At 40.7% G+C, this 12,166-nt stretch overlaps 1 protein-coding gene and 1 pseudogene across 2 annotated transcripts in view; one reads left to right on the top strand and one right to left on the bottom strand.

Annotated features, from left to right (window-relative positions):
• Window positions 1–12,166, bottom strand: part of LOC309554231 (C-reactive protein-like) — a 342,461-nt pseudogene that overhangs the window by 164,855 nt on the left and 165,440 nt on the right. The gene's annotated exons all lie outside the window — the stretch shown is intronic.
• LOC309552475 (uncharacterized protein) overlaps window positions 1–12,166 on the top strand; it is a gene marked incomplete at both ends in the record, with an annotated part of 72,731 nt that overhangs the window by 59,716 nt on the left and 849 nt on the right. The window contains 1 exon segment of the mRNA XM_082253444.1: window positions 11,666–12,166. Coding sequence (XP_082109570.1) covers window positions 11,666–12,166 — 501 coding nt within the window.

Genomic DNA, 12,166 nt, shown 5'->3' with positions numbered 1-12,166 from the left:
TGACACCCGCAGCGGTTCACAGATGTCAGTGAGAAGTGTTGGCGATTCAGGTGTGATGTGGGAACCCGCATAGGAATGGCGCTGGTTCTCGCATCGCATGAGTGTGACTGAGCCTGAGGCTCCATCCACATCTATGCAGTTCGCTTTTGAGAGTTTCTGCAGTGATTTCTGCTGCTTTTTTTTTTTTTTTTTTTTTCACCGTAATTTGCTTTTTGCCTTTTTTTTTTGCTTTTTTTTTTGGAAAATTTGTTGTTGGGCAGATTTAACCACTTGTTGCCCGCACTAGGCGGCTACAGAAAGTGGGCTACAGTGTTGGCTTAAAATACCGGGAGGGCGTACATGGACGTCCTCCCATTCTCACGCTGCCCATGCGTCCCAGCTGATCACTGATTGGGTAAAGGGCCAATCACAGCGAGTCCTTTACCACATGGGCCAATGACAGCTGATCACAGGAGTAAACAGGAGGCGGTCATCGGCTTTTTATTTCATCACCCTGGCAGCATGAGAAAAGAAGAAAGCCATTACCCGGCTTCTGTTAGAGGGACATCGGTCCCCTTAATGCCCTCCAGTGCCATCTATCAGTGCCCATCAGTGCTGCTATGCAGTGCCCCTTAGTGCCACCTATCTGTGCCAATCAGTGCCCTCCAGTGCTGGTAATCAGTTTTCTCCAGTGCCATCTATCAGTGCCCATCAGTGCTGCCAATCAGTGCCCTCCAGTGTTATCTATTAGTGCCCATCAGTACTGCTAATCAGTGCCAATTAGTGCCATCTATCAGTGCTGCTAATCAGTGCCCTCCAGTGCCATCTATCAGTGCCCATCAGTACTGCTAATCAGTGCCAATTAGTGCCATCTTTCAGTGCTGGTAATCAGTGCCCTCCAGTGCCATCTATCGGTGCCCATCAGTACTGCTAATCAGTAGCCAGTAAAAAGCCATTACAAGGCTTCTGTTAGCGGGAGATCAGTCCCCTTAATGCCCTCCAGTGCCATCTATCAGTGCCCATCAGTGCTGCTATGTAGTGCCCATCATTGCCACCTATCAGTGCCCATCAGTACTGCTAATCAGTGCTCTCCAGTGCCATCTATTAATGCCAATCAGTGCTGCTAATCAGTGCTCTCTTTTTTTTTTTTTTGTTTGTTTAGCACACAAATCGGTCACATTGCCAAGAATCTGGATAATATAACCTTGTCTGCGGCCCCAAGTATTTCCCATTACTATGGAAACCTATATGTGTCACACTATTTTAGTGTCCCAAAATTCAGAGACCTTAAAGAGACCTCGTCATTTACTCACTTAGAGCAGTCACAGCCCCTCCCCCCCAACCCACTTCTATCCACTTTCATAGCTCCCCCATCAATCCATATCAGAGCCCTGAGTCCTCACCCGGGTAAGATACATGGTGGGTTATGTTCTATCTATCTATCTATCTATCTATCTATCTATCTATCTATCTATCTATCTATCTATCTATCTATCTATCTATCTATCTATCTATCTATCTATCTATCTATCTATCTATCTATCTATCTATCTATCTATCTATCTATCTATCTATCGGATTATAATGTGTAGACGGTCTGATTCCTTATTATTGATACATTTACAATGAGTTTATTCTATTGATGATTTTATTGTGTGAAGAAATAGAAATGAATAATAGATCTACAAATAGATAGAAAGAGATGAAAATCAAAGGAAAAATCTCAGAGGAAACATATGAAGAAATGATCCCGAGATTTACTAATGAAAGAAAAAAATGGGTTTTATAACTTATATAATGATATCACTATAATAATGTATGATTACTAGAACTGCAATGTGTCCCCAATATAATGTGTCCCCATAGAATGGATCCCCAATATAATGTGTCTCCATAGAATGGATCACTAATAGATTTCTAAGGGATCACTTTTATAATGGATCCTAATACAATGTGTCCCCATAGACTGGATCACCAACAGAATTCTATTGGATCACTTTTATAATGGATTCTAATAAAATGTGTCTCCATACAATTCTAAGGGATCACTTTTATAATGGATCCTGATAAAATGTGTCCCCATAGAATGGATCACCAATAGAATTATATTGGATCACTTTTATAATGGAGTCTAATATAAGGTGTCCCCATACAATTCTAAGGGATCACTTTTATAATGGATTCTAATAAAATGTGTCCCCATAGAATGGATCACCAATAGAATTCTGTGGGATCACTTTCACAAAGGATCCTAATATAACGTGTCCCCATGGAATAGATCTCCAATAGAATTATATTGGATTACTTTTATAATGGATCCTAATATAATGTGTCTCCATAGAATAAATCACCAATAGAATTCTGTGGGATCACTTTTATAAAGGATCCTAATATAATGTGTCCCCATGGAATAGATCTCCAATATAATTCTAAGGGATCACTTTTATAATGGATCCTAATATAACGTATCATTGTGATGTTGTATCTTATAATCACTATATGTGTCCTGGTGATGGAGGAGGAATTAGGAGAGGAAATGTTAATGTGAAATAAAGATTCTTCTCTATGAAACCATTGTTATTATTATTATTATTATTATTATTATTATTATTATTATTATTATTATTGTTATTATTATTATTATTATTATTATTGTTATTATTATTGTTATTATTATTATTATTATTATTATTATTGTTATTATTATTATTGTTATTATTATTATTATTATTATTATTATTATTATTATTATTATTATTATTGTTATTATTATTATTATTATTATTATACAGGATTTATAAAGCGCCGTCAGTTTACACAGCACTTTACAAGTTGAGGGCAGACATTACAATTACAGTATAATACAGGAGATATCAGAGGGCCCTGCTCTTTAGAGCTTACAATCTAAGAGGGAGTGTCAGGAGATACAAGAGGTAATAACAGTGGGGGATGGGCTGCTGGAGAAAATAAAAGTACACTTGTTAGGTGGGGGCATGAGAGGTATCTCTGAAGAGATGAGTTTTCAGGGATCGTCTGAAAGTTAACAGAGTAGGAGATAGTTGGACAGATTGGGGTAGAGCATTCCAGAGGATGGGAGAGACTCTGGAGGAGTCTTGGAGGTGAGCATGGGAAGAGGTGACGAGAGAGCTACAGGAGGTCCTGGGAGGAAGGAAGAGAAGGATTTGGTTGGTATTTTGGGACCAGATTAGTGATGTAACTGGGGGAAGAGTTGCAGGTGGCTTTGTAAGTTTTATTGTTAGTATTTTGAATTGAATTTGTTGGGTGAGTGGCAGCCAGTGGAGGGGTTGGCAGAGAGGGGTAGCAGACACTGAGCGGTTGGTAAGGTGGATGAGTCTGGTAGAAAAATGGCGCCCGCTCGTGGAATGGTGACAAACATTGGTACTTACAAAATCTCCATAGGTGACACTTTAAAAATGTCTACAGGTTACCAGTTTAGAGTTACAGAGGAGGTCTATGGCTCAAATTATTTCTCTCGCTCCAACGATCGCGGGGATACCTCACATGTGTGGTTTGAACACCGTTTACATATGTGGGCGGGACTTGCGTATGCGGTCGCTTCTGCGTGCGAGCTAACGGGGACGGGGCGCTCTAATTTTTTTTCCTATTTATTTTATCTATAATTTTTTATTTTTACAGTTTAAAAAAAAAAATGTTGATCACTTTTATTCCTATTATGAGGAATGTAAACATCCCTTGTAATAGAAATAATCAGGACAGGTCCTCTTTATTAATGTGAGATCTGGGGGTCATAAAGACCTCACACCTCACACCTCACACCTCACATCTACACTAAAAAAAAAAAAAAGAAAAAGAGTTTTTTTTTTCAATCGGCTCTTTAAATCGGTTGCTAGGAGATGATGTTGGACGTCGCTCTGGTCCTCCAAGACCATAGAGTGGAGTGGGGGCCATCTTGCCCTCACTCAACTTCCTGCCTGTGTGGAGTGCGGACCGGATTGTTTTCCCCGCTGCCGGCGGGTCCAGTAAGTGGGGGAAGTGTCTGGGAAGCGCTCTGGGGGGGGGGGGGGCACCTCTTCCGCCGCACCATAAGGATGATCCCGCGGTGAATCCGCCGCTGACACCACCCTGATGTGAAAGAAGACCGCCCGCCGTCTCAAAAAATACCGGGGTTATGGCAGCTGTCTGCTGTCTGCTGCCATAACCCCGGGATTTAATGTCAAAGTACCGGCATAAATCGACGGTGGGCGCTCCGGAAGTGGTTAAATAAGGATGTGATTTCCAGTGCGTTTTTGGTGCGTTCCAGTGCGTTTTTGGTGCGTTCCAGTGCGTTTTTGGTGTGTTTAGGTGCCTTGTTTATGTGTTTTAAAGTGTTCAAGTTCAGGAAAAATGCAGCATGTTCAACTTTTTTTTTCTGGAACTGCAATCACAGGTGTGAACTATGCCGCTGAAAACCATACAGCCTACTTTCCATGCGTTTTTGATGCAGAAACAAACGCACTGGACTGCATGTGGTGTGAATTGGCCCCTAACTGGTTCCCGACCGGCCGCCGCCTATTTACTGTGGCAATGTGGCTCTGCTGCGCAAATAGGTCTACATCGGTCGCGAGCAGGCAGCTAGGGGGCGAGTGTGCGCTCCGCCGCCGGCGCGCTTCCACCCCCACTCGGCAGCGGGGAAGCCGATGCAGCGGGCAGGCGGCTCCGATTGCTGCCTGACACCCGCGATCGTTCCCCGCTAAGAGAGAAGGACGGTCGGATGTTGTAAACACAGCTGACCGTTCTTCTGCCTGCAATGACCACAGAGATCATGTGATCCTTCTATGTAGGATCGCATGTCTCTATGGTTATCTAACAAGCCACGCCCCCCACAGTTAGAATCACTCCCCTAGGCTCACATTTAACCCCTTGATCACCCACAACGTTAACCCCTTCCCTGCCATTATCATTATTACAGTAACAGTGCATATGTATAGCACTGATTACTGTAGTAATGTCACTGGTCCTCCAAAAGTGTCAAAAATGTCAGTTGGGGGTCCGATCTGTCCGCCGTAATGTCGCAGTTCTGCTAAAAATCGCAGATCGCCGCCATTAGTAGTAAAAAAAAAAAAACAATAAAAATGACAAATCTTTCCCGTAGTTAGTTAACACCATAACTTTTGTGAAAACCAATAAAAATACGCTTATTGTAATTTTTTTTTTACCAAACATAGGTAGCAGAAAACAAATTTGCCTAAAATGTTAAAAAATTTAGATTTTTACATTTTTTTTTCATTTCATATAAAAAATGTGTATTTTTTAAAAATCGTCGCTGTTTTTTTGTTTATAGCGCAAAAAATAAAAATCGCACAGGTGATCAATCAAATACCACCAAAAGAAATCTCTGTTTGTGGGAAAAAAAAGGACATAAATTTTATTTGGGTACAGCGTCGCACGACTGCGCAATTGTCCGTTAAAATAACGCAGCGCCGAATAGCAAAATATGGCCTGGTCAGGAAGGGGGTAAAATCTTCCGGTCTTAAAGTGGATAAAAATACGCTCATTGAGAACTTTTTTGTCAAAGACATGGAGCTAAATACATTTTGGCCTAAATCTATGACAAAAAGTGAATATATCGGACATTTTTTACCTGTCAAAGTAGAAAATGTCAATTTTTTCGCAAAATTGTCGCTATTTTTTATTAATATTGCAAAAAATGAAAAGCGCAGAGGTGATCAAATACCACCAAAAGAAAGCTCTGTTTGTAGGTGTTGTGGAATTTTTCCTCAGGTACAAAATACCTGTTACCTGTTAGTCAGTGATACCAAATCAGACAATATATAGCTATATATATAATGAGATCAGACAAGACTCAAGATGGCTGAATCATAGTGACCTGATTTATTACAACATTGCTGGAGTTTATATATACTCAAATATGGGTTTGTCATTACAATCTGACGTACAGAAATGGGTTGTTATTAACATCTTTTATCCAATCAAAGTTAACAACTAATTATAGTAAGTATTATGTCAATCTAGATCGTGATTCTCTGTCATAAAGGGAAATTTCTTGGTGACACACAATAAAAGTTCCAAAGGGGCTTTTAGAAGATATTATTGGCTTTGTGGTCAGCTGTCCAGACAGAGTTGATATTCTGAGAGATAGGGAATTTCCACTGTTTCGTTCATCTGATATATTCTTAGCCTTTGCAAGCTCAGTGACACATGTAAAGAAATCAAAGTAAAATGAGATTAACTCGAAAGACATTTTGTTTAAGATAACCATTCTAAATGCCAGTCAATGCATCCTGTAAAGGCCAATAAGGTATCCAGAAAATGCGAGATAGGTATGCCACGACATCTCCCTCCTCTTGAGAATTTATTGATCAGGCTAACTAACTACCTATTCCGCTTATCAGATTCATCCAAGGGAGCAGCCCCTTACGCTTGGAACACTGGCCCAGAGGGCAAACCTCAGTGGGGGGTGTCCGAGTCTTGGTAAGGTTCTGAGGCGGAGATTACTTCATACATGGGGGTTTGAGGTGACAGATTTCTCATTACAACATACTCAGCATCATCAATCCCTTCTTATTTCCGTATAGAGTTGAAATAGGTTGTCTTCTTGGCCTTGGTAACCTTATCAACCAAACACATAATTATTTTAATTCAACAGATAACTAGAGATCATAATTATCATAAACATCAATATGAATACACCACTTTCATTATTTTAGGAGATAAAGCAAAACCTCCAAAAGACTGTGTTCATTAGGATGGGCGGACACCATTGGAAATAAAGAGGCCATAGTACCTGTTCCTGTGACACACTGAGAAAGTAAACTATGGGCCTTATTGCCACAGACACAATAGATTCCCAACCCTGAATGTGACCACCCTGGGGTGAAAATGGGTATTAATAACTTTCTGCATAATACCCCAGTTTCTGTCTGAACAACAGAAACCTGAGGGCTTCTCCTAGGTGAGAAATGTCCATATTGTCATTTAATATGGCTCATATTTTATGTTTAACAGTTTCATTTCTGTAATGCATGCAAGTTTCATTTCATGGGCTGTTCACAGTCAGCTGTGGGCAGGATATGTTTATCAGTGCTTGTGAACAGTCCACCCTCCCTACATCAGTTTTTTCCATAGAACTCTATACACACTGTAGGATTCTTGAAACCTGCGACTTTTGGGGGAATTAACATGTCCTTTTGTGCACTGGTAATGTTTCTATAGGATTTTGAAAACTCTGTCTGATTTAGATCCTCTAATGCAAGTGGGTTTACTAGCACAGGTATAGTCTGGGACTCTGGGTGTAATTGTGGACATATCTAGCACCCTGAGTACCCTGACTTCCTGGCTACCTGGTATTTAAACTTAACAGTACATTGGGCCTTAGGTTGTCTGTCTCTTTTATTGTCCTGCCCCTTCATTATACCCAACATTCCCATACATATTAAAAATTAAAAGAAAATCATTGTACCACCTTTTTTCAATGACTGGCGTGAATCCATGTATCCCTTCTACCTTGAGGGATGTTGGTGTAACCAATTGCACTCTTAGTAGCCTTACTTGGATCTGGTAGGGATGAAAACACACTATTATGCATTTTTGTCAATTGCTTTTAAAGCGCTGCAACACATCTAGTGAGATCTGAGTGTGCAGCTTGCAATTTCTGTGGTAAATAGAGACCTGCTTCAGGTATCCACACCTCTCTTGGGAGTGTTCCTGACAAAGGAAAAAACGTAAAACAATCTACTTGTTTCTGCTATTTTTTTACTCAACTTGTGTTTTTTTTTTTTTTTTTACCATACAACCTTTTGTACCTTTCCGCTACTCTGTGAGTGATATGGAGTGTGAAAGGCTTTCTCAATATTTAGTGCGGATAGGATCTCTTGTAGAACCCTTCCTTTAAAGTGAGTACCCCTGTCACTTTCCATAGTTTATGGGATTCTATACCTGCACATTACCTGGGGCAAAAGCCTTTTTCCTGTGGTTTTTACTTTACCCTAAGAGACTGGCCAGGCCTTAGGCCATCCTGAAAAAAATACAAACTAAAACATGTGCATCGGGACCAGACTGTGGGAAATCAATGTAATCTATTTGAACTCCTTGGAAAGGACAGTCTGACTTAGGCGGTGCTTTTATGGGGTGCTTACAGCTCTACCAACATTGTACCTAGCACAGGTAAGACAAGAAGCAGTATATTTTGCAGCTACTCCAGGAAAACCTGGTGCTAACCAGTGTTGTATTACCAAGGTGGTCATTAGAGTCTTTGAGATATGACACGATCCGTGAGCTGCGGCTGCCACCCTCGGGTATAGGGCCTGAGATCAGACAGAAATGCTCCTCCATCCTCCAGCAACCAGTTACATCCTGTGTTGCACCTTTCTTCCGCCACTTCTCACGCTCCAGTGAGGGGGCTTTTTCTGCAATGATATCAAGATTGCCATACTTACAGGAGTTGGTTGCTTTCCTAGGAGTGTCAGTACCCGGATAGGGACCTGTTCCAGTGCAGCCTTCTTCGCTGCTCTGTCGGCCCTTGCGTTTCCTGCAGCTTCTTCTATGTCCTCTCTTGCATGTGCCTTGGTTTTTTTTAATAAATGGCCACCTTGGTGAAACACTGGAAGACTAAGAACAGTCTCTATTATATCTGCATGCTTTTTCTTGGCTTACCGAGAGAACTTGGGCTGAGGTCAAAAAGTTACAAGCTTTCAAAAATATGACCAAAATCATGTCAATGTGAATGTTAACTCTTTAAAATTCACAGGCCTTTGCCAAAACCATCAGCTGCTTGTGCTTAGAACTTTAGATTTAATGCCTCTGCATTCTTTTTGTTTATTTATTGCTGTTACTACTGCATACCCAGTTACAGGCTTACCCTCCTCTGTTTATAAACATGATACATCTACATAAAGGGTCTCATCAGGGCTCCAGAGAGGAGCCTTTTTGGCAGGGCTCAACAATTCAGATTCTGCCATCATCAGCTCAAAAACAGTCATGGGGGATATTTAACAAACATTTTTTCCCCTCCCCCTCTAATGCCTGCTCCTGTACTGGAAGTAAACTGGCTTAAAAACATTGCACCTGTTTTATCCAGCAGCTCTTTTGCAGGCTGTGGCCCGCACACAGCTTGAGGATCCTTTTATCACTGGGTCAAGCTGGCAAGAGACATATGCTACATACTGGATTAATGGGCACTTCATCTGAAACTGAACACTGACATTTTAACTCAACACAAACATTTTTTTTTTTAAATGACTTCCCCTTTTCCTTTGAAGCCAGGCAGGAAACCACTCTCACCCCTGCTACTGTTATTCCTACTGTAAACCTTTCGGACGCTTCTGATGGGGACATGCGGACACAGGTTAGCTGAATACCTTATCTACTGTCCATCTTCTGGGGTAGAGGGGGTGGTTGCAATTCTTTGCTCTAATGTCCTGTCTTTACACTATTTGTAGTAGGTCACTTTTTATACACCCATAATGACAGGAAGTAATGTACTTTTATCTTTCAAACAAAAAAACCTCTAAGAACTTTGTCTCGAATTTCAAAAATCTTATCAGAGGTTCCCCTTTGGTTACGGAGGATGCCCCTGAAATACCACTTAATATACCATAATTATATAAAAAGTTATTCTATTTTAAAACTTTTGGCTCAGTGCCAATAGGGTTCAATGGTCATGTTAATTGCGGTAACCCTTAATGTCTAAACAAAGATTCCTGGTTTAAAGGGCAACATATTATTTTTCATCTTAGTTTAATTTAATACAGAATAACCCCAAAAATATCATATGCCGTTCATTTATCATATAAAGAAACAATCTTTTTTTTTTTTTCCTCTTTCTCCGAGCTCACGGAGAAGGAACCTCTTCGCTTCCCCTTTTTATATTAAAGACACAGCTTCATACTCTCCTGCTTCCATATTTCTGCAACTGATTTTAAGTTTGTTCTTGCCAAATCTGTTTCATACACTTTACAAAAATCTGCCATATCCTATCTTATCTTATCCTACAACTAGGATTATTAGCTGTCCAACTACAGAACACTTTAATTGGCTGTGTAGCCCAAAAACTATGCTCCCAGAGCATTTAATCTTCGAATGCAAACTCCCTGGTCTGCCCCATTTATCTGGTAACCCTGTTACCCATACACTCTAAGGCCATGGTCCTAATGACCTTTCCCATCTACCCCTGGTCGGTATCTACGGAAACCCAGTTTCCCATTTCACTGTTATCCAAAAAATAGAATAACTACCTATAACTCCCAAGTACCCTGTGACCTGGACTTACCTATAACTTCCAAGTTCTCTGTGACTTGGAATTACCTCTAACTTCCGAGTTCTCTGTGACTTGGAATTACCTCTAACTTCCGAGTTCTCTGTGACTTGGAATTACCTCTAACTTCCGAGTTCTCTGTGACTTGGACTTAAAAACAGCCTATTACCATATGCATATGTTTACATATATACTATAACATAGAGATAGAAACCTTTACATGTATATGAAATGTCAGGCTAAAACAGTCATATACATTCAATGTTTGCTACGCCTCAAATGGACACTCCGAAATGAGACCGCTTTACCAGAACACAACTGGGGGTCACGTTCCTGCGTGTCCAAGACACCCACAGCGGTGAGGGTTGACCCAACCTCACCTTTCGCAACAATATATACACCGACTAAGGGTTTAGGTTCTTTAAGAGGGTATTACGTCAAAAATAAAACAGAGTTACCTGGACGTCATTGGATGGACTGAAAAACATTGTAAGCAGACAATGGGCTTACCTGGCCAGATATTTTCAGTGTATCCAATGCAGTCCAGATGTCTCACTCCGTCCGCAGATGACGTCACCTCTCCTGGCTGGCTCGCCAAATTGTTGTGGAATTTTTCCTCAGGTACAAAATACCTGTTACCTGTTAGTCAGTGATACCAAATCAGACAATATATAGCTATATATATAATGAGATCAGACAAGACTCAAGATGGCTGAATCATAGTGACCTGATTTATTACAACATTGCTGGAGTTTATATATACTCAAATATGGGTTTGTCATTACAATCTGACGTACAGAAATGGGTTGTTATTAACATCTTTTATCCAATCAAAGTTAACAACTAATTATAGTAAGTATTATGTCAATCTAGATCGTGATTCTCTGTCATAAAGGTAAATTTCTTGGTGACACACAATAAAAGTTCCAAAGGGGCTTTTAGAAGATATTATTGGCTTTGTGGTCAGCTGTCCAGACAGAGTTGATATTCTGAGAGATAGGGAATTTCCACTGTTTCGTTCATCTGATATATTCTTAGCCTTTGCAAGCTCAGTGACACATGTAAAGAAATCAAAGTAAAATGAGATTAACTCGAAAGACATTTTGTTTAAGATAACCATTCTAAATGCCAGTCAATGCATCCTGTAAAGGCCAATAAGGTATCCAGAAAATGCGAGATAGGTATGCCACGACATAGGGAAAAAAAGGATGTAAATTTCGTTTGGGTACAGCGTTGCATGACCACGCAATTGTCAGTTAAAGTCAAGCAGTGCCAAGTTGCAAAAAGTGACCTGGAAGTAAAGCAGGAAAATCCTCCGGGGCTAAAGTGGTTAAACAGTAAAGAAACCATTATAGGACACTGCGATAGTTATCACATAGAACATCCAAGTTATTGCACATGAACATGAAACTACGTAACATAGCAGAGACTTTCTTGTCTGCTCAAGAGGAGTTCGGGATCGTCTGTACTTATTACTTAGTACTCACTGTGTGGACTCTCCTGTACCTGCTGTTAGATCCTGTCTACACTGTGAGGTTTCTCTCTGTGACAAACACCTGAGAGTCCACAGAAAGTCCCCAGAACACATCTTATGTGACCCCACCTTGTCCATGGAGAGCAGGAAATGCTCCGTCCATAAGAAGATCCTGGAGTATTACTGCACTGAGGATGAGACCTGTATCTGTATATCTTGTTCTATGATTGGAGGACATAAAGGACATGAGATGGAGTCACTGGATGAGGCTTCTGAGAAGAAGAAGGAGACACTGAGGAATGTTCTGCAGAAACTTCTGACAAAGAGAGAGGAGACGGAGGAAAGAGTCCAGAGTCTGGAGGAGCACAGGAGGAAAGTAGAAGAAGAAGCAGCTGGTGACACCGAGAGAGTCACTGCCCTGTTTAGAGATCTCAGGAGACGTCTGGAAGACCTGGAGAAGAGAGTCCTGAGGGAGATCT

This window comes from Pelophylax lessonae, assembly GCF_965119305.1.
Source record: "Pelophylax lessonae genome assembly, chromosome: 4".
Classification (NCBI taxonomy): Eukaryota; Metazoa; Chordata; class Amphibia; order Anura; family Ranidae; genus Pelophylax; species Pelophylax lessonae.
This window is presented reverse-complemented; position numbering and strand designations above follow the sequence as displayed.